The following is a 27,460-nucleotide window of genomic DNA, read 5'->3' as shown; positions in this document are numbered from 1 at the left end:
AGTTTTGAATTTAGTTGAGAATAACTGAATTTCTATTCTGGATAGTGGCACATTGGGAAGGTGACAGTAGTGTAAGAAACTGTCCGCAATGTGATAGTTGGATAATGGAGGTATTAATTGGTGGACAGGGCATCTGGGGTACTGTACTTCCCATATTACTGGGGAAGGGGACCCTACCCCTTTGGGCTGCTATGTCTTCAAATATCATGTTCAAGATGGGATCAAACACTCAAGAGATTTGCTGTCAGGTAGAAAGAATGGCATCATGTAGGAAGAATAAAAACAATGACTTTATCCTTTCAAGTTCCAAAAGTGCTCAGTGCCCCTCATTTTTTCCACTCATGCTTTGCATGCCATGTTTACTAGCTGAAAGGATGCATTCAAGGAATGTAATGGAAAAAAGACACATTTGGTTTTCTTATTTATTTGCTAAAAGACCTAAAACCAAAAATTGGACAAAAAAATTACATTATATACAATTCTTTATGATGAAAATCCTACAAAACCACGCCCATTAAAATAGTAGAAAGTGATCTTTTGCAGAGGAAACAATGAAAAAAAGCTATCTTACAGGCAAACTCACATGGAATTATCTAGGATTTACAGAATATAATCACAAAATACCATTTTTTACAAGAATGAAGGTCTTGGCAATGATTCACACTAAAACAGCGATTAGCAGCTTAAAAATATATTCTTGAACACTTTTCAGTTCTTAACATTCTTATGGTAATGTTAACAAAAAGCAAACTCGATTCTAACAAAAGATTGCTATTATTGGTTAGAAGCAGGCCATGTTGAATTTCTGGGCCTGGTTGTACGAAGGGTGGCTAGCGCTATCCTATTAATAAATCCTTATCCAGTGGATAAGTTGATGCTGTTATACAATAAATATATTCACCAGATAAAATGTATCCATTGGAAAGCACTATTCACCTTGCATTCCACTGGGCCCAGAAGGCTTTCCTACCAGCCGAGTAATAGATCTTTTTTGGATCTTCGCAAGTTTTTTTGATTTCACACCATTCAAGTATCACTTGTGAAACAAAAAACATGGTTGGCTCGTGAAAATGACTTCAAGAATCTTGGAAATAATGGGGGAAAAAACAATATGAAATCATTAGCAAACCAAGAATACATGTATCTACAGTGGCAACGACACCACAAATAATGAAAGATTTTATGATTAGGTACGTAGGTATATTTTCAGTGTATGTTCGAACAATTCACATCATATGAAGCTGAATCTAAGGCTACAAGAACTCAGTCTGAGAACCAGAGTTTTGAAAAGTGAAGGACAAGAGAGTGACAATAATGCAACAGTGATTTGGCAAGAATAAGAATTCTGTATGTAGGTAAGTTTGAAGTGTTTATGCAATCTTGTCCTGGTTCAATTGTGTGTTCATGTGAACCAATATTGTCATTCTGCCCCATTCAATCCCATGATTCCATGGGGTGCACATTGTTAACATATCCATTGAGCTTCAGAAGGGGAACACAACATTGAACAAAATGTCAATTCAATATGAGATTATTAGTTAGTAAAGTAATAATACATTATATACAAGTTGAATGATGTTGCTTAATGTTTGGGGGGATTTCTAAGCCTCATGGCATAAGGAGATTGGTGCTGTTGATTGTCTTGTTGTTGCTGTTGCTGCTGCTGCTGCTGTTGTTGTTGCTGCACCTGGTGTTGTTGTTGCACTTGCTGTACAACTTGTGGAGGGACTGCTGTAGCAGCCTGGGTCTGTGGCTGTGTAGTCCCAGCTTGGGAAACACCAGGGCTTGGATGGACTTGTATTTTTTGCACCTGTGAAACTCCAGGCATTTGCTTGCGCTGTTGCACTACCATCTGTACACCCCCTGGCAGGGAAGATTGGGTACCCTGGACTATGGTAGTAGTAACACCTTGTTTCAAGTTAGATGCTTGTGAGGTAGAAGCTTGAGAGGCAGCTGTTGCAGCTATTCTCTGAGCAGCTTGGGAGACAGCAGCTGTGCTGGCAGCCTGTGCTTGAAGTTGTTTCTGTTGCTGCTGCATTGCCAGTTGTTGTTGCTGTTGTTGCTTCATTTTGTGCAACTGTTGTTGCTGTTGTTGAATGCGCTGTTGTAGCTGTAATGCCTGCTGGGGTGTTAGCTGCTTTTGTAATTGATTTTGTTTCAGGATCTGCTGTATCGTAAATTGCTGCTGTTGTGTACTCTGTTGTTGTATGGTAAACTTTTGCTGGGCCTGAGGATTCTGTTGCTGTTGTTGTAGCAATGCAAGTTGCTGTGGAGTTGGTGTTACTGGAATGGTCTTCCCTGAAACACTTGTAGTGGTTGTTGCAAGACCTGTTGATGTCTTGACCCCTGCCTGCCCTGCCTGTTGTTGTTGCTGCTGCTGCTGTAGTTGTATTCTCTTCAATTGTTGCTGTTGTATCCTCTTTTGTATTTGTTGTTGTTCAAGCATAGGCCTCTGGCGAAGAAGAGCTAACTGCTGAGGAGTAAACTGCTTAGCTTGTGTAACAAACTGTTGCTGTGCTACTGGAAGTTTATGACCTACAAGAATATCAAAAAGTCACGGAATTAAAATACAAACCATGATTGTAACAGCTATTATAGAGATAATGAGCTGCAGGGACTTAGCACCCCCCTTCTTAAAATTGCAATTTCACAATATGTTGTGACAGCAATAGCCCACTTCCAAAATGTGCTTCACTTGTCACGCACAAAGGCTTCACTGTGCGACTTTCATGCATAATGCTCAGAGATTCGTGACAAGAGAAATGAATAAATTTAAATTTGCACATAGCTTTGTACAAAAACCTTTGTGCGTAACGAACGAAGCATATCTCGGAAGTAGCCTATTGTCCCCCTTCAAAATCAGTTTCACAGTCCCCCACTCTCGCCCAAAACAGGCAGAGGTCTATTAATGGTCACTATAAAATGTGTACAAATACTTACTTGCCGATGCCACATTTGTTGTTGCAGTCTGACGTGCTGTCATCTTGAATAAGGAAAAAAACTTTAAGTTGTTGAATTCACATTCAATTAATTGATAATTTTCGTTTTGCAGCAAAAAGCCTGTGCATAGAAGCATGCAAGTGAAAATTAAATGTAGTTATACTTTTGCACAATGCGCTTTAAGTATGAAAAGAGATTTAAAAAAGGATTGTGGTAGTTTAAGTATGAAGTCTACAACCATATTAGTGGTAATAACTTCTTCTGTTCAAATATTCAAATATTTAAATATTTTTCTTTTTACTTAAACTGCTTCAGTAAACCGTGTGTCCAGTGAAGCCTTCCAATTCACTAGCCATTAGTCTTTTATTATTGATGAGAAAAGATGAAATTCAAGGCCTGGGATGACTGAACTGGACAAACTAACCTGAGCAGCAAGACCTGCAGTAGAACCAGCAGCAAGACTGGTAGTGACAATAGTCTTGGATCCCGGAACTCCACTGATAGTCCCTCCTATCATAGATGAAGTGGTCACCACTCTACCAGCACTTACAACTGTAGGTGACATACTCTAAAAGAAGAATTACAAAAAAAAAAACATTTCATATTCAAGGTTTATTGCAATTACTCCCTGAACGCCCCATACAACACAGTGCACTGTGTGCGGTGGCAGGTCCAAGCCTACCATAGATGATGAAGTGGCTACCCCTCTACCGGCAATCACAACTGTAGGTGACACTCTCTAAAATAACAACAAAATATTACAGTCTTATTATTTACACATACAGCTATTTCAAAAAAGGTTGAATACTGAATAGTGCATTGTCTCGTTAATTTGAAATAAAAAGTAAATATACAACAATTAACTCTCTACATGTAGTAGGTATATTGTTTCAGATGGAATACACTAAAAATAGAATAAATAATGATTATTAAGCCTACTTTAGACAATGTCACTATGACCCCCAATGTACTTCGGTCTTGGAATGCACTATTCAGTATGCAGTATTCAGAAAGTTTCAGTTTTAAGAAAGGTCTCTTATCATTGCAAGCTCAATGTTTGTTTCACTTTGATGCAAAGTCACGGCTACCTTTCAAAATGGCGCAGAGGACTGTGAAGGGGACTATTATGAACAGATATCCAAACCAATCCAAGTTTTGATTTAATTTGTTGTCTTCATATTTGAATGAGTTTGAGAAGAGATGACACTCCAAGAACCAAATCAACTTACCCTCAGACCAGCCTGTCCTTGTGATGTGACTTGACTCTGCATGCGCTTATTGATGGTAGCAAATGGTGAGCTTGTTGGGTTAAGACTGTTGGTTCCTCCTGTAGGGGTGTTAATGATAATGCTAGTCCCACCAGAAGTACTTGAATTACTACCCAAGACTATCCCAGCTATTGGGAAGAGATAATAGTGAAGTCAATTAGTTACTGATGTATGTCGCAACCTTTAGTGACGTTCACAATATACACCTATTTCAGAAATCATTGTCGCACCAAAAGCCTCAAGCAACAAGCCAAGACCGCAGAGAACGCCGGTACTCTTAGCTGTAATAAGCTTATTCATGGTGCATTTTCATTTATTGACTTCACAAATTGCTCCAAGCAAGGCTGCTTGAGATGATAATTAGTGGAGAGCTATAGCCACTTGCACGAAGCATGAATAAATCAATTTTTGATTAAAAGTACCGACGTTCTCTGGAGCCTTGGCTTGTTACTTGAGGCTCTTGGTGCGACAACGATTTTCAAAATAGGTGTATAAAAATGCAGTTAAAACCCACATAAAAGTACCAATGGATTAAGAGAAGGTTGAAATTTAGCCAATAAAGCACCCAATTATATACAACAACCACTTCAGTCAGATAAATGAGACAGGTTCTTAAGTGAGAAGTATAATAAGAGAAATAGTTTGAGGAACAGAAAAAATTACATACATACTTTATTATCTTTCCCCATAAGAGCTTTTCAAAAATTCAACACAAACACACTAATAATGCTGGTACTAACGTTTAGTGACTAGACCAGTGGTAACTGTAGTTCCTTGTAGATTTGTTACTGTCTTTGGTGGTGAGGAGTTCTGGAGAGAAGCACAGAAAAGAAATGTTATTATGGAACATACTTCTAACTGGCAAACTGAAGATCACAGGTTCAAATATCACTTGTAACTCACATTCTTTTTTCAAGAAATTAATAAATTCTTAATTCTAGATGTAGAGCGGATAATATTGCTTTCACTAAGGTCCTGTTTGCGAAGGCAAGTAAGAAATACTACAGAGACCTGTGACTAAGGATTGGACAGCAGGTATACCATACTATACCAAGCACGAGTAATACTAGAACAGAAGATTTATCACATAAAGATTACCTATGTGCAGCAGATCAATACTAACGGGACAGAAACTTAACCCATGACAATAGATGTGATGTATCAAAATCGTACGACAATATGCAGTAGTAGTCAACAATACTTACTCCAGCAGTAGAAGCAGCTTGTGCAGTTGGGGCAGTTGGTTTCTGTGTTACCAGCTGTTGTGTTGGCACACTTAACTGTGCTGCCTGCTGCACAAATTGTGGTTTTTGCTGTTGCTGTTGCTGTTGTTGACTCTGAACTGGAACCTGAACTTGAGCTGGAGTTTGTACTGGCTGCTGAGTTGGCTGCGCAGTCTGCTGTTGCTGCTGCTGTTGTTGTTGCTGTTGTTGCTGCTGTTGTTGCTGCTGTTGCTGCTGCTGCTGCTGAAGCAATAATAAAAACAATGCTCAACAAAAACCAACTCAAAATTGTATTTGATGATGTATTTTGGCTTTTGGCTTTCAGGTCATCAGACAAAACAGCCTTTGACCTTGGTCATCAGTATAAGCATGGATAGTTCATCATCAAGCCAACCACATTTAAAATCTAACTACCATCTTTTTTTCATATTCCTTCTTGAATGAAGTGATCAATCACCCATTTGTGCACCTGGGTATCTTACATAATATATTTGAACTAATAAAACTCAGTTAACCAATCAATCTTAGGAATCAAGGGTGATGTGGCACTGGCAAATCTCAACTCTTAACAGTAAGGGCTCTTGTTGATAACAGTGATTGTATATTTACTGAAAGGATTAACCCTGTTTGAATAAAAAGTATCTACATCTTACCGCTGCAGCCTGGGCAGCCTTCTCTCTGTTGATTCTCTCAGTCTTCAGTGTGGCTAGCTGGATGGGGTTTAGAGTTTTGTCTTCTGATATGCCACTACAAAGAGAAAATATTCACTTTAGTCACAGTAATTTAATATGAGAGTGATAACTAGCTAAAAACTAGTGTGAGCTGCGTCGGTGTTTCTAATGAAACAGTAATGATAAAAAGGTAAATTATACACCGTAAAAAGATGAAAAAACTGACGTTTTGGACGCTAGTCTTTCATCGGAGTAAAAGAGAAAGAGGTGGTAGAAAGGAATGTTTATATGATTAGAATAAGACAAAAGAAACCAATGAGAACAAAGTAGGCAAGAAAACAAAAACAAACAAAAACAAACAATTAAAAGACAAAAGAATGGGAATGGTACTAGCTAGTTTTTTCGTCTTTTCATGGTGTCTAATTTACCTTTTTATCATTCTTGTTTAATATGAGTGCATGGTTTTAGAAGAAGAAGAACGAAAATGAGACAAAAAATACCTTCCAATGAGAACAGATGACTGCTTGTAACTCTTGTTATGAGAATCTGTCAGCCTGCAAAACAAACAAGGTTCTTATTTTCTTGCTAATTACTAAAAAAACCTTGATCAAGTCATATAATTAAGAGAAAAGACCCTTTTATCAATATGGCGGCAATCTCAAATTCTATTGTTTTAAACAAGGCATTATGCGATGCTTAGGGGGCAACTTTTAGAAAATATATGGACTGCACAGCTGTCAAGGTGTCTTTTTTATGTAACTTGTGCTTTTTAATGAAGCACACCTAAAAATTGAATTTGCTGGTAGTTGAAACTGGAAACAATATGTGAAACACAACGCCTCAAATTATTTGAAAACGTGGCCCCACCACTCTATACTCTGTGTTTTTCAATGTGATTTTCTCTGCATTTGACACCTTGGTAATCCATAATTCAAGATGGCTGCCATATCAGTAAAAACGTCCATTGAAATAATGTTGTGTGGCTACACTTACAGCTGCTTTACTGTAGGTTTTCGCTTGGTGGCAGTTTTCTTGACCAGCTCAAACAAGGATGAATGAAGCACTGTTGGTGACCTGCCAGCATCTTGACTCAATAGATGATATGTCCTAAATGTCCTTCCACTTTTAGACTGACGGCATGAAATAATGACAAAAGCTAATTAAGATTAATTTCCATAACTATATCCATTACAAGACAAAGGAAATACGAAATCTCAATTTTATTTTTGGTATATGATTTTCTGTTTTGCTATTTGCTGTCTTTTTTGCTATTTGCTGTCTTTTTTGTTGTTGTCAGGAGGGAAGATGCATAGTCTTCCAAACTTTCCTAGTTACTTGTCCTCATTGACATCATCATCAACATCATCACCATCTTCATCATCATCATTATCATCATCACAACCATTGGTTTCAGCATGATTTTTATTGTCATGATCATTCATCATTATCACCACCAATACCTTTACCACACAATCAACTCAGTTGGATTAAAAAACACGACTTTGCATACGAAATGTAAATCATCTATCTAGATATTTTTCTTGCAATTTTTCTATATATAGTAGGAAGTGTTGCAGAAAATTCTGCTACTTGCAGGCAGAGAATAGGTTTTGGATAAGATTTTCGGTGTTGTTATAGTGGGTTTAATCAGCCCTGTATCTACAGGATTGTTATACCTTTGGAGGAACATGATATGGAACAGACTGTCCAGATGTTGATGGCTGATTATAGGGTTTAATCTTTGTCTTCAATTTCCTCAAAGAATCCTCAAGTGTCGGCTGAAACAAAACAGGAATTTTCTTTAACACTTCAAAATTTAAGACTAGCTTAGTTAGAAAAACCAAAACTAAAGAGTTTGTATTATTTTCAAACAAGTAGCAAGATGTAAACTACCAGTCTTCTCCAGATAAAACTTTACAAGGACTAAATGTTTGAAATGGTTGACATAGTCACATAATTTCTTGGACGTGAAATTTTCCATTTTGAACCACTTGGGGAAAAACCAAAAGATTTTCCTTTCAGTTACACTCATAACAATTCTGTGCAAGGGAAAAATACTAAAGAGTTTAGGAAGAAATTACATCCATTAAATGGTCTACTTTAAACAACCTAAGCAGAAAACTTACCATGGGAACTTTTCCCTCTTCTCTTGGCATCACCATGTTGACATAGCGGTCACGACACTAGAAGCAAAAAACAGTACCATTACCTTAACCACATACTGCCAACAAAATAAATACCACAAGTTTGAAGTAAAACGTTCATGCAGACTTGTGGGAGACTAATGATACATACCTGCCGAGGTGATCTATACATTCTACTGTTCAGATTGACGACATCACTAACAATGTCCCAGTTAGGTACCTGACTTGGTACACCTGCTGTTAGATCCACTGGAAGTTCTTGTAATGAGCTCACAGCCTTCAAAAAATACATACAATAAATGATAAATAATAATGGACTACTTTGACAATATGGCAACCATCTTGCCTGTGGGCAAAACAAAATAAAGCAACAAAAAATATATAGTGTTTCATGCATTTGTCTTTTTTTGTGGGTAAAGGTTATCAATGTGCCATCTTAATTCAATTTTGTCATAATATTCTCTTGTGAGCTGTAATACCAATCGATGTCATTGCTGTAACAAAGCTTTATTTGCCCCCTTGACACCCCTTAATGCCTTGCGATCCAAGATAGTTACCCTACTGTTAAAGTAGTTCTGCCAATCCCAAAGTGCTTTCTAACTGCCCCCAGCACAGCAGGCAAGTTTTGTATTTATTTTATGAAATCCAAATTGAAATAGCCATCATCTAGAAACGGCAAAATAGATATGCACCCCTAGCCAATCAGAAAGCCACATGTATAACTCTTTTCTAATAATGTGGTAGATTACCTGTAGTAAAGCCCAGTCCTCATGCACCAGCCATTCAGGAACACTAGAGCCCTATAAATCACAATATCGAACCCTGTTAAACCTAACAGTTAAGTTGATAGAAATCTAACAACCAAGACAGACAACTACAGTGTCAAAGTAATTATGAAATTAGATTTACAACAGTTTTCAATACCATGCTCAGAATCTTGCAATTTACTATCCATCATGAGATTAATGGTGTTTATAGGTGATGTGTTGCAAATGCTTTGAAAATTTTTTTAATGTTATTTATGAAAGTCATTTGATGCATATATTGTTCCTAAATGGAGATCAATGAAGTCCTTATGTTTGCAAGCACAAATTACAGGCTTTAAGGGTTTTACTTGTCTACAGCTGTTGACAGCAGTGATTTAAACTCAAGCTTGCACTTTCTCCAAATGTAAAGGAAGTAATAGGATCTGATAGCAAGGTGCGATCTCTACTAACCTGAGTGTAATCAGACTGTTTCATCATGCTTGGCATGGTTGGTTGCTTCATCTTCAGCTTTGTTTTCTTGGTTATTGAATCTCTTCTTCTTCGGCCAAATGTATCAACTCCAACTCTATCAAATACAGATGCAGGCCTGCGAATTTGGTCCCTTTGGGAAAAGTATAACAAGACTAAATAGGCAGCTACATGCAGTAATACAGCTTAAATACAAGCGTGGAGGGAGGAAAACAGGAGAAAATCTCTTCAATCAAGGGAGAGACCTAACAAACTCTACTCACATGTGATGGGGATTCAACCCGAGACCCCATTTGTGAGAGTTGAGCGCACGACTGCTTCGTCTACCTTGATTCCCTAATCATATAGTCATAAAACTTAGCACTTACTTGGCAGGACCATGTAAATGCTCTCTGAAGTACTTGATGATTCTGTAAACTGTTCGTTTTCCACTGTGGTATTTTCTAAAATGTCAAAACAACATGTATTAGAATCATCATATGACAACATATATTAGACTCATTAGATTATTATTATCATAGTTTTAGCATGGGCCTGTTTTTCAATTTCAGCCAAGGTATCATTCTCTTTAGGATAAGATTCTGAAGTATACATATTCATGTACCTTCTAATATATTATAGTGTTAAGCAAAGAAATAATACTATAGAAAATGACACATGCTTTGCCTCACATCCTGATTGGTTAGTTTTGTAAAGAATGGTTTCAGTTCATGAACTGTAAAACATTTTTTTAATGTGTCTTACTTTGTAGAGTGCAAAGGAGGTAGATGGCTTTCAGTCATGGGCACTGTCTCATACAAATGAGCCACTGCTGGATCTACATATATTTCATCTTTATCCTCTCTTGGTGGGGTTGGAGGAGTCCATATCTATGAACACCAAAACATAAGACATCATTTACTAGTACTGTATTATTAATTCTCCTTATTCATTTCAGCTTGAAAACTCATTTGCTCTAAATGGTGGTCAAACACTGGCCGCCATGTGCTGTCAACCAGAAAGAAATCTATAAAATGATTTGTAATTCTGATGATAAACATTCCTAATTAATTTATTAGAAGTTCATTTTACACTTGTGGGACATGGAATAAACTCTAATGAGAATGATTCAGTACTTACTTGCATCTCCTCACCAGTCAGATCATTAACATATACCTGGCGACAAAGAAATGATAAAACATTAACACATTAGGTATAATAAGGTACTCTGACAATAACAAGCAGCATTTATCACAAGACATCTGAAAAGGGGTGGATTCTAAGGGGCCACCTATCCTCCTATCCTAGAATTTCATAATATTGAAACTATTGACTATTCTTCTCATTAATACTATTTAAGGTTACTGAAACTACCAATAGAGGCTTCGCACCATCACGTACTGGTACCCATTATACAGCTTGGACTGCCGGTGGTTAGATAGCAGAACAATAAAATCCCTTTGCTCTCGGGAATCGAATTCTTTCTCATGTAAGAATATTGTTTTGTTCCTGCCATCTAACATGGCTGCTGTCACATGATGGTGCTAAGCCTCCATACCACCCCAGAAAAGAACTTATATTTGATGAGAATGGGGGCAATATCATCAACCCCAAGACATGGATACTCTAGAACTACATATTGATAAAACACAAAACTATAAACCAAGCCAATCCAAACAACAATTTCATTGAACCCTTGAATAGCCTTTACGCTGATCTACAATAGGGTGGTAGCCCCAAATAAAATTGAATTTTAGTGTGTTGATTGTTCTAAATTTATTGTCCAGTACCGTTTCTTCATTTTGTACTATTGAACAATGAACATTCCATTCATTGTCAAATCTTTCAAAATAAAATTGTTGTATGAAATGACAAGGGCGGATCCAGGGGGAGGGTCGCGATCCCCCCTGTCATTCCTGAGGTCAAATGGGCTTCCTGTGGTAAAAATGCGACTGGGATTCCTTTATCCACAAAATTTACCTCTGAGACCCCCCCTTCAAAAAAACCCTGGATCCGCCCTTGAATGATATCATGGTAGAGAAAAAATAATCATGATACCGTACACAACACTATTTATAGACCCATTGCTACACTTTGGAATGCTGCTCAATCTGGGGGACAAGACAATAGATTTCAATTCTCAGGAGATTAGAATTCTTATTGCTTTGTCCCCCAGATCAAGCTGCTTTGACGTCACATGCAAGGGGTCTATTCAAACCAAGGCATTTGATAGTGCATTTGACTGTATCTTGAAAAGGCCTATTCTTAGACTTGGGCAGACTTGTTATGCCATGTTTTGAATGCTAAGCTGAGAGCCTTGGTTACTTGGGTCCAAAGTGCTGAGCATTCCTTGCTCCTCTCTTGAATGAGATGACACATCATGGATGCAAGATGCTGGTGTCACAAATTTTGCCATGAATAATTTGGACATGAGAATTTAGAAATGGTAATTAACTCCAACACCGATAAAAGGAATTATGTCTGGTTTAAAAAGTCACCAGCAAATCCTCTGGCTAAAGATCATAGTGACAAGCACTCTTGCAAAAATGTCAGTGGCATAAACCAATGACCGCAGTGGACATGCAACAATACTTTGGACACCAACAACCTTGCTCTGCAGTCTATTGCTTACCAGATTGCAGCATCTCAATCAGATATCATGGTTCAGAAAACCTCTCATAAACATCCATAAGAAATGTTTTCTAGAACCAATATTCAAGAGAACAGCAAAGAAATACGCAGACTCAGTCACTTTTCCAAGCTTTATTTTGTAACATTTTTGTAAAGTTTTTGTAAAATGTTTATCATAGAGAAATAATTATTATACTGTGCAAGATATTTTCTCCTCTAATGTATCTGTCTATGAATTACTCTGTACAAGTAAGGAAAGAAATACAGAAATTTCCATTACTCGAATATTTGAACAAATTGGTACACTAACAGTACCAGTTCAACTGATTCCAATTTTGTTACCAGCACTCTGTTTCATTATTCTTTTTGTGATCAACCTATTTCACTTGTTGAAATAAACAATAAATTTTGCCTTGTTTTGAAAGCCAGAAATAGACTTTGTACAATTTTTGTAATCGATAATTTCATTCCAACCAAAGAAATCCTAGGTTCAACCTTGCAAACCAATTTGTCACATAAATTTGTCGAAAATTTTTTGCTTTTTTTTTTTACTCTTTGCATTCTTCATTATCTCAAATGAAGAATTTCTGAAAGAAATCTTAGAAATCCTAATATTACCGTAAAGAATCTCTCGAGAAAAAGAAGCCATATAAATGTCAATCAAATAATTTATGCTTTGCTCTGCCTTGTTACCCTACTAGAACTGCTACAGCTACTGCTTCTACTGCTAGTTCTAGAAGTATAGCACTTAGGCGGCCTACTATCCCTTGTATCTCCACTCTTGCCTTCTTGTGGGCCAGCACAAGAGCTTTCTTTATCAGACATGTTAGCTTTCTTATTTCTAGATCTTTTACTAGCTGAACTTCTGCTACTGTTTCTACTACTGGGTCTAGATGTTTTAGATTTAGATTTAGATTTTTTAACCTGTGCAGCATCCTCCCGTGCATATGTGAACAGAATTTCATCCTCATCTTCTGCAGCACGTTTCTCCTCCTCCTCCTTTAGAGCAAGTATATGGTCCATTTCCCAATCTTTCTTTGCTGTTTCAACTTGTTCCTATAAGAAAAATTAATCTGTTCAGCTAAAATTCATAACTTTTTTGTTTTTACATCCTCATTCTTAAATTGAGACATTTTTTGGCTTTCAGGTCATCAGACAAAACAGCCCTTGACCTTGGTCATCAGTATAAGCATGGATAGTTCATCATCAAGCCATTTGTCAATACAAAAGTTTTTGTTAAAAAATAATTTTTATATACCTGTTCTTCTATCTGTTCTAGAGTAACATAGGCACCAGAATTCTCAAAGAATCTAACAGCATATCTTTCAACAGGAGTGAGCTGTAAGGAAGAGAAAATAATCGATAAACTAGTACATAGATAAAGAAATCTAACTATAAACCATAAATTTTCTTCAAGAGTTTTTTTTAAATATAAAGTTGAGCTTCCATGAAAAAATTTGAAAATTAACAGGCCACTCTCACTTAAACTGTTGAACATGTTCTTCCAGTGGCCATTACCTGACTTTCAAGTGCCGTGAGCTCTTCTTCTAATCTTGATGTTTCTTCATCTCTTTCCTGTAAAGAAACATTCAACAAACTATTTTAATATCAAGCAACCTTAGCATGATAATCAGTAAACAACAAATCTTAAACAAAGGGATATTGTTGATTGTGAGATCAGGGTGAAACGTACCTTGCTTGCCTCATCACAATAAGGAATGCCCTCATCAAACTCAGCTAACTCTGCAGCCTCCTCTGCTATGGCTTTGGTAGCAGCACAAGCATCTTGTTCATCTTCAGCTCCTAACAAGGCCTGCAAAACCAATAAGTTTATTTAAAATATTGATTTATGGTATAGAAGATAATGGTTGCATAATACTAAGACAGATGGCAAGATCAATGAACAGGTGACCAGTAAGGTGATGGGTCAAGAGGAATGACCTAAGAGGTGATGGACTGAACATTGTTTGTTGACCAGCCACAAGTTTTATCTTTGGGAAAATATCTTTTGTTTAGTCCTTATAGATATGATATAATATGAGTAATGGTGTGCATCCATTTCCCCAAAGCTGTGAAACACTAAATAACTGACTGGATGCCATAAAGACAACACTGTTCATAAAAATGTATATGTTTCCTGGTCTGGTGACTGCAACACCCACTGGCTGAACACCACAATGTCACAGTTAAACAAGGATAAATATTTAGCTGGCCGTCATGATCTGACAGGAATGTATTATCCTGAAAGACATTGGAATAACCAGCAACTTCTTTGGGGGGGGGGGGGAAATAGGCACAGTTGAAAACATGACCTAACATTTTATCTCTGCTGATAATAGACTTATTCTTGATTATTATTATTGATGATCAATGTGAGTAGGCAGCTCTAGAACCATAGCTGATAACAGTGGAGTGTGGGCAGTGAGGCACTCAACTTCAATACACAGCAGCATATAATACACCTCCTCATTAATTACCTGTTCCAGCAGATTTTGCGACACCTTTTCACCAGTTGCTTCAGGTTTTGGACTAGCTTCCTTTTCTTCAGTATCTTGTGTTGCCTCTGTCTCCTCTTCTTCAATAGCTCCCTTTTTGGCATTTTCCCTTGCTTTAGCTGTTGCTGTAAGAGCTGCCTCAAATCCACCAGCAGAATCAATTGCAAACAATTCTTTCAGGCTTGCCTAAACATTTTGGACAAAAAAAACAGTTAGAATGCTCTCTTGCAACTGATACTGAGAGTATGGACAGTCCTAAGGTGGACCTTGGACCAAGGTATATTTGCAGGTACAAATTCTAATGTTGCACTCTCTCAGTTAATGTAATTCCCTGGATAATGGTTGGGCTAGTTGGAGACAATAGAACCTATGACAGTCATACCCATGTGGTAAATAAGACACTTTGTTTAAACATTAAAATCAAATTTTGATGGAAATCAATGGAAACCCTTAAATTCTATCAACAGACCCCTTGCATATGACGTTAAAGCAGCTCCATCTGGGGGACAAAATGAAAGAATTCCAATCTCCTGAGAATTGGAACCTGTTGTTTTGTCCCCCAGATTGAGCTGCATTCCAAAGTACTGCAAGGGGGCTATACCCTAAAAGGACCTGTGGATATGGCTAACTCAATGATCGAAATGTACTTTGTTAGGCTTGCTGAGGGAGGAAAACTAAAGGACCTAGTAAAACCCTCAAATCAAAGGAGTGACCTAATAAACTATACTCACACCTGATACTAAGTCCAGGAATCAAACTTATCAATCCCCAAATGATATATATATTTTTTATATATACTCTTAATAGGTTACGATGGGCATGAAAATGATGTCTCCATTTTTTGGTGTAATTTAGAATGGCTGTGAAGAACAAAATACATTACCTCTTTCAAGAATGCAGTAGTAAAGTTACCACCTTCGATAGCAATATCACCCAGTAATCTCTTCTGATTGGCCTTCTTTAGGATATTCTCTTCAACTGTTCTCTCACTAATGAGCCTATAGATATTTACATCTCTGGTCTGACCAATACGATGACATCTGTCTTGAGCCTGTGCATCCATGGTGGGGTTCCAGTCACTGTCATAGAAAACTACAGTATCTGCACCAGTAAGATTGACACCAAGTCCACCACTACGAGTTGACAGTATAAAGCAAAAGATTCTTGAGTCTGCATTGAAGCGATCCATCAGTAACTGCAAAAATATATAGCAAGCCAAATAAACTATAAGGTCACAATGAAAGCTTTTCCAGTTAAAAAATGCAAAATATAGACTTCTTCAAAATCAAAATTTTTAAGTAAAGCCAAAGGTGCTCATTTTTTTTACATGATATATTAACGAATGCTTCTTTTTGAGCAGCTTTTGGTAACAGAGATTGCATTATATGTATAAAATAATAGCGCAGCACACTGATTCTAATAAAAGCTTAAAGATTTGGACAAACATTGTATTCTGTTTAACCGCTACGAGGAATATATGAACCAATTTTATTATTTTTACTTAAAGTTACAATAATAACCCATGTAAACTAAGATCAACTCCGATCGGCTGTGAAAATTATCTGCTGAAAGTAAACTTGTAAGTTTGTTTGTCCGAATTTCGCCTTTGTCTTCGTTTTTATGATGTCACGGTTGTGTTGCGCTATTGATGCTGTACTGACCTGTCTTTGTTCCACTTTAGTTGAACCATCAAGTCTTAAATATACATGCCCATGATAGTTAAGGAATTTTTCCAACACATCAAGCATTTTGGTCATCTGGGTGAATATCAATACCCTGAACAACAAAAATATCACAATTATTAGGCTAGGACTTGAAGGGTTGGTTCGAGTGCTCTGTGTTAGGGTAGATGTAGCTCTCGACAGGATCCTTTAGCAAGGAATAATTTGTTTTCCTACTAAAGGGTTTTGAAAGAGCATAGCAACCTAATCTAGGCCAGTGCACAATCACAATGAATATATAGTTATAACCCAAAGTACTGATTGTCTGGACAAGGCAAAAATGTTTAGATTTAATGTTGTAATTAGATAAACTTGATTTCTTATATTATGCTTCTAAACCAAGCATTTTTATGACATCATTTTTACAATCCTCACCTGTGTTTCCCAAGTTTTAATTCTCTAAGAAGGATGTCAAGAGTTTGAAGTTTACCTGCAAGGTATTCGATAATGAATTATTGTTAACAGAAATATGACATTGTTGAAACAGATGTCATGGGGAAACTTGTAGCTATCAATTTGATCCTCTTTGTACTGTCTTTTCCATGTAAGCACAAACACCATATAACAAAACATAGGGCAGTGGCTCCTGAATCTTTAAGTTTTTTCAGCTAAATCCTCAACGTTTGTCAATTTTAAACAAGACCACCTTTTCAATTGACATTTAGCAAACAAACAGTTCCCAAAAATGTAAAAGTTTCTGGAGCTAGTTAGAATATATTTTGATGTCTGGTATTCACATCAAGATTCAAACCATGATACTAAGAAATTATGATCTAGGATTTATAATATTTTCAAAACAAATCACATGGGGTATTATGGAAGAACATGTAGCTCTCGACAGGATCCTTTAGCAAGGAATTATGATCCTACTAAAGGGTTTTTAAAAGAGCATACCCACCTAATCTATGCCAGAACATAACTACAAAAGAGTAACACGTAATACTCAAAAGTTTAAAGATGACTGGCACAATATCACCTCATTATAATCCAATAAGCCTTTTCATAGTTTAAGAATCGATTCCACTGCGCATGCGATTTTATCCCGAATTTCTCACTTTCTTTTGTCTAAACCTTCTTTTGTTCCTAATTAAACAAAAGGTGAGAAATTCGGGATAAAATCGCATGCGCAGTGGAATCGATTCTTAAACTATGAAAAGGCTTATTAAACCTGATTTCTAAAATCTAGTCACAGAACATTTGGGAATATAGCCTTTCTATGGATAAGAGACTTTTGCTAAAAAAACTTAAGATATATATATATTTTTTATTATGGCTTACCACAGTCATATTGTATAAGCCTAGCTTCAGGAAACTGAACTGTCACTCCTCTTACAAATGGATGTAAAAGATCAAACTTGGGCTTCAGCTGAGATGTTAATGTTTCTTCTAGGTGTCTTTGCTTGTTGGATTGATGTGGTGATGGATGAGAACAGTGTATAACAATTCCAGGTGAGGATGCCGGCGGTACATTGAACACAAACCTTAAAACAAAATTCAGATCACTTGGAGTTAAAGGGCCACTTGGATGAAAACAAAGTAATTGAAGTATTTGAGGATGATATGACTCAATCATGATTATGAAAACCAGATTAGTGAAACGCTTAGCCTGGGAGTCATTTGCAGTTGAGAAATTTTGGTTCAAAAGCAGAAAGAACAATAGGGTTGAGTGCATGACGCCATTTACTCACAATTTAGATGCTGATTAAAATTGACAACACATTTTACTGTGAAGAAAATGATGTTTTGCTACTAGTGGGGCAATAATTTTTATCCATTTTCATCCAAGTGCCCCTTTAACACTGAACACATACATTTACAGAAGGGCACAGAGCAGATTTTTATCAAAAAAATGATTTCCTCGTGAGTTACCTTTTGATAATTTCATTCATTTCACTGATTCTTTGTTCAGGTTTCTTGATCATTTCTTCTAAGGCATCTGAATGATAGTAACTGTCTTGACCAAGTTGTTTAACAATAGTGACAGCTTTGACCAAGTCAAGACCATACACAGGCTGTTGTCTACAATGGTAGCTATTTGCTAGTGCCAGACGAGCCAGCTTTTCCTTTCGCTGTTTTGCTTGCCTTTCTGACAGAAAGCTCTAAAGTGTTGAAAAAAAAGTTTAAATGTAAAATATGTTTAAGAAAAGATACCACCAGTGCCTTGTGTAAAGCAAATTAAGAGTGCTTTTTATGATAATCAGCTCAGCACTTCTAATGTTATCATGATATTTCAACAACACGGACCAGAAGTATGCACTCATCATGTGCTGATTATAAACCACTTCAGTGAAAAACAGTACTGCCACAGTCAAATAAGACCAACCACAATCCTTACCAGAAAAAATGGAGATGACCTATTTTCCTTATGTGCAGGCTCCACATTTCCCACCCTTTCTACAGCTAGTTTCTTAGTTGGAGAGATCTGAACAGGTACTGGGTCTGGATGACCTGCATCAAGCACTCTTCCATGAGGAATAGATTGAGTTGGATAACGCGTAACAGGAGATTTAACAGGCACAACTGGTTGCACAGAAACACCAGGACCAAAGCCAATGGGATCCAGGGGTGGAGTAGGAACATTAGGCCGATTGTTAGAGTCCATAGCAGGAAGATGTCCTGGGTAGGGAGGAGGTGGAGGCATGGGTGTGGCTAGTCCCATTGGGTACTGGCCTCGAGTTCTACCCATTTCTCCTGAGCTGTGTCTAGTTGAGTAGCTATGAGAAGGTGGTGTAGATGTTAATCTAGATTGCTGCATTGCTACAGCTGGATGAACAGCAGATCCAGGACCATATGGTGTACCATCTTGGTGCCACATCATTGCTCCATAGGGAGGAAATGCTCTGTGATCCTGAAAACCCTGGCTAAAGGAGTATGTTGCAGTCCTAGGGTGAATAGTATTTGTACCACCATAACTGACTGCAGAGGACACTGGATAGCTCATAGCAGGTACTCTTTTCAGCTTTGCTGCTGGTACCAAAGGTGTAGCAGCCACTGGAATATTGTCTATTTCCACTATAAGTTGTTTTGGTGTCTGCAAAGACTGAGTTCTATAAGCAGCATAACTTGTGACTGTAGTCTCAATGTCAGCCAAGCAAAGGTTAATAAATCCAAGATCCACATGCTTGAATGGGTCATAATCAAGAGCGTTCATAATCAATGAAGATGTGTAATATACAATGGCACTAAGTCTTAGTGGAGACACTATTGGGCGTGGTTCAAACAAGTCAGGATGGTTGCAGACCTAGATAAAAAAGACAACCAAGATAACTATGGGTTGTACCTTCTTAGAAAATGGTCAACCATTCTGTGCACTTTTTTGAATGACTCCTTTTTTTTCTGCATGACTCCTACTGGACTAGTTTTTGTGTTTTGAGAAGCTCAGCACTTCCTGGGTTATCATGGTTATTCAACAACACGGACCAGAAGTTAAACTCATCATTTGCTAATCAAAAGTCGAACAAGTACAGTAGGTGGCCATACATTTAATAAACAAAGGTGCATACTGACATATGAATTCTAAAACTGGGTTAACATGTAACAGACACTGAAAAATGTATTTATATTTTTAACCTTTATTTAAGCCCCTATGTATAAGTGATCTTGGACCCATGATCTTTTCCATAATGCAAACTCATGAGGCTCATTGAGGCAACTACATTGTTAGATATATAAAGAAACTTGTAATTGTAGCTCAGTATTACCTTTCTTAGCTGCATGAGGATATTAATGACACTAAGAAAGTGCCCAGACTCTAGAGTTTCCTTGGTTCTGTAAAGAGTATGTACAAAACAATAAATCAGATCAAGATCACTAAGCCCTTGATTTCATTAATATTTTCATTACTGTGAAAGCAAAGAAACAAATTGAAAAAAAGTAAACATCTCGAAGAACAACAATCCAAAGACAAGGGCAAATGTTCGTATGTTTAAAATCTTATGACTACATAAAGTAACCATTTAAAACTCACAGCAACTAACAATCAATCGTATGGTACTCACTTAGTACGAGACATGAAGTCATCATAGAGAAATCGTTGCCTTTTAGACAGACGGCATCTATACACATGTTCATATTTGTGTGGCATTTGAGTTTCAACCTCCAGTTTGAGTCTTCGTAATAAAAATGGTCTTAAAACCTAGAGACATGAAACAAAGCAACAGGTTATTCTCATACCCTTCTTAGCTTTCCAACAAAATGGAAGACCCAGGTTCTAGGTCATGTAATATGTGTATGCCTTCATAAATTCAACCATCGTTATTGCAAGTTTTAAAAGTAATTTTTTCTTCAAAAGAAAAGCTATCCAAGCTCATTAAATGTAGCTCTCGACAGGATCCACTTGATGCACGAAATGTGCTTATCATGTGGGTTTTGAAAGAGTTCCTTATTCTAGGCCTCTTGAAATTATCGATGTCGAAGAGTTGTCAACATCAATATTGGATAGTGGCCATGTAACAAGACATTTTCAGCTTGGGCAAAATTTGTTTCCTCATTTCAGTCCACATGTCATTCTGATTGGAGTTATTTTGTTTTCTAATATGCATTAATATGGATGTGATTTAGTCAAAGAATCATATTCCGAAGAGAATGAAAAAGTCTGAAATGTAAAAATGTTGCTCTCAAGCTGAAAAAGTCTGTAAAATTCTAATAAAGAAAATATAAAGTGCCTAAAAACTTACATTTACTGATTTGCTTTTATTTAGTGGAAATTATTTTTAGATTGATACCTTGTGCAGTCTTTTGACAAGATTTTCATTGTATTCTCTGCTTCCTTCTATCATACCAGTAAGAGGGTTAGAGAACCATTCCTTGAAATCCTTGTGAGATTGGAAAAGATGAGGCATCAAGAAGTGCATCAAAGACCAGAGTTCCATCAAGTTATTCTGTAATGGGGTTCCTGTTAATAGTAACCTCCTTTGGCTATTGAAATTCAACAGGTATTGCCATCTCTGAGACTTGAAATTTTTGATATTTTGAGCCTAAAATAATAACAACAATAAGTCAATGGCTTGGTATGAATATTACTAAAAAGATTCACACCATTACATGCTACCAACCTCATCAAGGATTAAGTATTTCCATTTTTTCCGTCTGAAAGCTTGATGATCTTGGATTACCAGCTTGTATGATGTAATACAAACATGGAATGCATTGGGTTTTGTCCATCCCTTAGAGGTAGAAGTAGATATAATAAAACAATATGGAAATCAATTACACATTAGTCATTTACAACATGTATAAGATTAGTCATTAACCTCTTTGATAGTGGTTAATAAGGTATGGAAAACTGACAGGGCTTCTTAACAGTGACTTGAGAAATAATAATAATCATTATCATTGTCATCTATTTTGAGCTCTAAAAGTGTTATTCTGCCAAAAAATGAACTACAACTTCCCCACAAATCATGAAAAGTGAGCTATATACCTGTCTTTTCGCTTTTCTTTCTTTCTGACTGCCATAATAAGTGAGAATCTTGAAGCCAGGAAGCCATTTCTTGAACTCCATCTCCCAATTCAGCATCACACTTGTAGGAACTACCACTAGATGTGGACCCCACAAACCTTTTTCACAGGCTAGGTGAGCTAATAGTGCTATTGTCTGGATAGTTTTGCCAAGCCCCATTTCATCAGCTAGGATACCATTCAAACATTTACCATGCATGGTGACCAGCCAGTCCAAACCAATGACTTGGTATTCTCTCAGTGTTCCTCTTAGCAGCATTGGAACTTTTGTTTGCACCTTTCAAAACAAAAGAACAGTATAATCAATTTAAAGGAGTTTTCGAGGACCTAAGGAGATGCACGAACCACAGATAAAAATTATAACTATTTCACAACATAACCTAGATTATCAGTTTCAAGATACTAACATGTGCAGTTTCCAGGGTAAATCCTGTGGGCTGCAGACTTTCAGCAGTAGCTGCAGCACTGGTTAGCTCTTGGTCAGGATCAGACTCGGCACCATCAGAACTACCATCTTTCTTTACCAGATACTCCATACCACTCTCTTCTTCAGCTTCTTCTGAAAGAAAACCCTTAAATTTATTCTCACAATCATATGGATCAAATCCACTTGGATTCCCATGTTTTTCTATTTCAGACTCAGATGTTGTGAGTAGTGGGCCCAGAGGATTTTTTAGGGTATTGATAAAAATTTGAAGGTTTTGTAGCCATGAATAGCGTCTATTGACTTGATTCAAAACTTAGAAAAACCAAGGTCATCATGAAAGCATACCTTCTGAAGACTCTTCTGAACTCTCTTCATCAGAGGGAAAATCTGTTGTGTCTTCTCCAGTTGCATATTGCTTCAAGAGTTCCTCTATGGGCATGTCTCCTATTACAATAAGAAATAAGATATTAGTACATTGTGAATATTAAATCCAACATAAATAGACCTTTTAAAACCTTTCCTTGATGTCCTATAAGAACTGAGATCTTACAACAAAGGACACAAGCCAGGGATTTCAATGTTGATACATTTTAGAGCATTTGCTCTATAGTAGGCATATACCTTCTTTGGCAAGCTCTTCAATTTCTTTTTTGTGGTCAAAATCTTCTTCAGTATTTTCTTGCTCATCTAAAGTTTGCTCATCATCCTCTTCCATCTCTTCAGTTACGACAAAGTCACCATCTTTCTTATTTTTTTCCTCAGGCATTTTGGAGCTAAAAAAGCAAATTTAATACTGCTTAGTAACAATTCATAATTTTATTCGCACATTTTGCTAGTTTGGAGAACTTTAATCAAGATTTACAATCACATTGGGAAGTGGCTGAGTAGGCTGCTGAATTAGCAAGAGTAGACGGCGGAATCTGCCGGTTGCCGATTTCTATTGAAAACCCTGTAAGATTACTCTAAAATACAAGATATACAAAATGCTGGATTTACCAATCTTTTCAATGTGCTATGCCCTGTACCATGAACCTTCCACAAGTTATTGTTTTCTTTTTTACATGTTTTTGACAACTTTTATATTAACTCTGCTCTTTACCACTAACCAATTAGATATCAGGTATATATAGGTTCATCAATGTAGCGTTATGGTAACATTGAAGTGAAGACCTGATTCCTATTGGTAACTAATAATAACTTACCTTGTCGGTATTTGGCTCTCTGGGATTTTACTCTCCTCTTTGTCTTTACTTTCCACATCAACTTCAATATCACTTTCATTGCTCTCATTACTAAAACAACATGACGTATAAGTCTAAAGTTCAGAAGGCCATACTATGAAATACCCAATTGTTATAGTTTTCCTCCAACAATAGTTATAGTTAATACAACGACTGACTCTAGAAATGATGGAGCTACATCTAAAGAAATTCCTTGATTTACCAGCTCTTATCACTGTTTCCCCATTTCAGACCAAATTTCATACCCTTGTTTTATATCCTCTTATTTTCTTTATTATGTTACCTTCCTTCGCCAGAAGAATCACTTTCATCTTCAGCACCACTGCCTTCAGAATGATTTCTTTCTTTGCCTCTGTCTTCTAGTATTTCTGGTGGCAGCTGTCCAAGAAGTTCCTCAAGTGTCAATTCACTGTCCTGCTTCAACATATCCAGCTCTTTTTGTCTATCTACATCTGTTTGCTCCTGGAAAATTAATGTTTAGTCACAAGTTAAATTATAATGATGATAAGGATGGAAGAACCTAATTAATGTTTATGTAAATTTGATTCCTATGACAACCAAACATTTTCATTTAAAATCATATCCAGGAATAACACTAAAGGCTTGAAAAGTTTAAATGGTGTGGGTTTGATGGTAAGTTTTTGATTCCCCTAATTGGGAATTAACTTGAGTAAGTAAGCAAAACAAGGAATAAAGAAAGGATAAGTAGTTACCTTAAGTTCCAATTCTTCCTCTTCCATTATTGTTTCTTCAACATCACTTTCACTGCTTCCATCATATTCCTCAGGATCACCTTTGGATGAAGATGCTGGTGATGTTACTGCTGTTGAAGCTCGTGACTGTTCTGCACTCTGTGGTTGATTTTTTAAACTGTCTGCAAGCCATGAGGAGTATTTTTCTGTTTGGTCGACAATAAAGTTAAGTTGTACATCCAAAGCTTTTTTCCGCCTCTCTTCAAGTCTACTTTGCACTTTGTATTGAACCACCTATTAGGGTTTACGAAAGAGCATTAAAGTAAGTCTAGCATGATTCTTCCGGGACTGCTGAAATAACTACATTACTCTTTTTAGGATACACCTAATTGAAAAAACGCTGTCGGGTTCAAAAAAAGATTATATCGTCAAAGCTAAGACCGAAGGGGAGCATGGGAAGACAAACAATTATGCTAATTTCATGTGTATTGCAGTTTTCCCTTGTGTACATTTTCCGCATCGACCGACTTTGCTCTACTGTGCATTTTTACATGTCTATATGCAAATATAATACACATTTCACAGTACCCAAAATCTTTTTTGGTCTTAGCTTCCATGATACGACCTTCTTGAACCCGACTACATTTTTTCAATTAGGTGTATATTGTATTTGGAGAGATTGTATTTAGTTTTGACTCATGTTGATCAATCATAATAGAATGAAATCAAAATTTACCTTTTCAACGCTGGCCCAAAACTGTTTCACTTCCCGTGCAATACTGCTGGCAATTCTTCTTAGTCTCACAGTTTCCTCCTTTTCAGCCTTGACTTCTTTGCTTTTCAGCTCTTGATGGTGCTTTAGAACAGCTCTAGACAATTTTTTAGCCACTCCTCTTTTCCATCTTCTTTCCTGAGCAAAATCTGTAGCTAACCATTGCATTTCTTCAAGCAGGTAGTCCCAATGTGCTTTTTTACGTGACATTTCCTGTACTTTTGGCAATCTTTTAGCAGTCCAAAGTCCTTCCTTTCTTAGTTCACCTATCCTTTTATATACCTCTGCCTCTCGCTTAGCTTCTACTGCTATTTCTTCTTGACTTCCGAAAGAATTTTCTAAGACCGACATGACTGAAGGATTTCTGACAGAAGATACCCTTCCCGAAGAGTCTGAAGCAATGGAAGGTCCATTTGACAACTGATGTCCAGCAACTGAGACACTACGACTGAAAGTGGCACTTGATTTTGATATAGAATTCAGAGTATTTTTTCTTTGCCCACTATCAGTGTTTGAATGACCACCGCCTAAAGTATTCGTATTTAAAGAGGCATTAGGTAATGATAAAGATCGTGATAATGCCTGCATAGATTGATTACCTTTCATTCCTAAAAGAGTTCCAGTAAATGGTGACACATTGGGAGTAAATCCTTCAGAAAATTGTTGATATGCAGAATTAGTATTCAGTAAATTACTCCTAGGATCAACACCCGATTGCTCATTTGATGTTCTTTGGTGATCTACATTTTCCTGTGATTGCAATACATTAACAGGTCCTTGAGCTCCTAACACAGGAATACTACCAGGAGAGGACAGTCCAATAAGGCCTTCTTCCAATTTATTTGAATTCAGGAAACTTGTCAGCTGAGGGTTTGGTTTTCTTTTCCAAATGAGAATATCCACAATGTTGCCTCCACTTTGGAGAAAGAAGAGTTCTTGTAGTTTCTCATAATAGTTCAAGTTCACAGATTCAATCTCACCATTGTAATATTCTATGACTAACTGCCTTAGCCTTGCCAGTCTCTGGAGAATCAGTTGGTTTCCCAACTGGAACTGGATTGTGTTTCCTTCCACTGGGATTACCAGGTAAATGCTCTGGATTCATCATTGGTCTATATACTGGAGACTGAGTTGGATGGAGGCCACTTGAAGGGCTTGGAGCACCTATACTACGAGAAGGTAAACTGTTAGGCGAGGGTTGATTTGGATACCCAGTAGGACTGGGTACTGGTCGATTAAAACCATGGTGGTGAATTGTGCCACCAGGGGATGGACCCTGGGGGTAATTGTACTGTTCTCTTTGATAATCAGAGAAAACAGGCTTGTGATCTGGTGTAAAGTATGATGGAGATCTTATAGGATAACCTGGATCTGACTTTGAAGGACTCATTGCTGGGGATTCACCCATCACATGGCCAAAGAAGTCCGGGCTTCCAGGGATCGAGCTTGCACTTGTAGGTGTTGCACAGGAAGGCGTTGAAATCCCAGAACTTGGGGAATGTACAGATGTCATATATACTGGTGGTCCTGGTGGATAACGAGATGGTGAGATAGCAGAATGTGGATATACACCATGAGGTGAAGGAGGGACGCCTGATTGACTTCTTGGATTGTGTTGGTACAGTCTATGTGGACTGACTGGATTTTGAACTGAGCTTGGACTTTGGGGTAAGACAAACGGTCCAGCCTTGAATGGGGATGTTGGGGAATTTTCTGCCATCTCCTGAGTTCTTATGTCACTGATGTGAAGTCCTTCCAAGTCTTGTGAATGAGGACGACGAACTCTTCTTCGAGGAGTTTCATCATGATACTGCGACGGTTCCCCGCTTCGTCGCATTACAAACAGAACAAACCGACCACCAAGGGCATTTTAATTACTATTAAAATCAAATCAGTTCCTGTGAAAAAAATTAAATAAAAATATATTACTTTTTCCTGTAAGTTAAGAGCATGCGCGTTTTTGCCGCCATTTTGAATGCTTTCAAGTATGTCAAGTTCAATCCATAAAATTCACGCCCCAAACTCATCCATCCAAACAAATATTTTCCTCTTTTACCTTCATCCTAAACCAAATAGCTCGCCTAGCTGCTTCTTTTCCCATCTAAAGCAGTAACGCAGACATTTCACGACCAATTCTTACATCCCTCACATAACCATCCACGTCTCTACCTTCCTTGAATAGTCGGTCCCAAGGCTCGCGCTGCTTTATGGGAAATTTTAGAAGCGTCGTTCAATGACAAAAAGAAAGTAACGAACGGAAAGGAATAAAACGCTGATAAAATTTCAAAAAATCCTCTACAATTGACAAAAAACATCAAAAGTCACTAGATGCATACCTGGGCCTGCCTTGTGGGATATTTTTTGATCTCCAAAGTGTGTTTTGGAAACAAAATTTGTGATTAAAGTTGCTCTTTGGGAGCTCCAAAGCTCACTTCTTATTTTAGCTTCGTCATGTGAAAGTCCCGGATGTCGAACCCAACATCTAAACGAGGCTGGCATTCGCGAGTATGCGCGGGAAATTTTGAATAAATTTTATTTCGCGAAGACCCAGGGCTTCTTCA

At 37.3% G+C, this 27,460-nt stretch overlaps 1 protein-coding gene and 2 non-coding genes across 3 annotated transcripts; all 3 read right to left on the bottom strand.

Moving 5' to 3' along the window:
• Positions 1-408: 408 nt before the first annotated feature.
• On the bottom strand, positions 409-27,344 carry LOC116294002 (chromatin remodeling protein domino). Its single transcript, XM_031701515.2, is given in 43 exon segments — positions 409-2,535; positions 2,941-2,983; positions 3,365-3,508; positions 3,623-3,679; positions 4,170-4,336; positions 4,949-5,018; positions 5,414-5,674; positions 6,085-6,178; positions 6,603-6,656; positions 7,096-7,232; positions 7,779-7,880; positions 8,229-8,285; positions 8,398-8,523; positions 8,996-9,046; positions 9,464-9,614; positions 9,850-9,924; positions 10,226-10,350; positions 10,601-10,636; positions 13,016-13,147; positions 13,350-13,430; positions 13,610-13,666; positions 13,785-13,904; positions 14,569-14,772; positions 15,470-15,781; positions 16,248-16,362; positions 16,683-16,737; positions 17,586-17,788; positions 18,177-18,406; positions 18,643-19,548; positions 20,009-20,075; positions 20,306-20,442; positions 21,032-21,283; positions 21,362-21,472; positions 21,730-22,044; positions 22,175-22,326; positions 22,540-22,638; positions 22,816-22,967; positions 23,397-23,486; positions 23,719-23,897; positions 24,149-24,421; positions 24,864-25,916; positions 25,918-26,797; positions 27,236-27,344. Coding segments are annotated over 42 exon segments (8,817 nt in total). The 5' UTR covers positions 26,737-26,797; positions 27,236-27,344; the 3' UTR covers positions 409-1,582.
• On the bottom strand, positions 18,507-18,576 carry LOC116294011 (small nucleolar RNA SNORD18). Its single transcript, XR_004196881.1, has one exon. It is a non-coding gene; the product is annotated as a small nucleolar RNA SNORD18 (small nucleolar RNA).
• On the bottom strand, positions 19,682-19,751 carry LOC116294010 (small nucleolar RNA SNORD18). The gene has a single exon (XR_004196880.1). It is a non-coding gene; the product is annotated as a small nucleolar RNA SNORD18 (small nucleolar RNA).
• Positions 27,345-27,460: the final 116 nt, after the last annotated feature.

Source organism: Actinia tenebrosa, unplaced genomic scaffold (genome assembly GCF_029948245.1).
Source record: "Actinia tenebrosa isolate PJP-AT-01 unplaced genomic scaffold, QUT_ActTen_1.0 PGA_scaffold1__47_contigs__length_23844297, whole genome shotgun sequence".
Lineage (NCBI taxonomy): Eukaryota > Metazoa > Cnidaria > Anthozoa > Actiniaria > Actiniidae > Actinia > Actinia tenebrosa.
The sequence above is the reverse complement of the archived record's forward strand: the minus strand, read 5'-3'. Positions and strand labels throughout refer to the sequence as shown.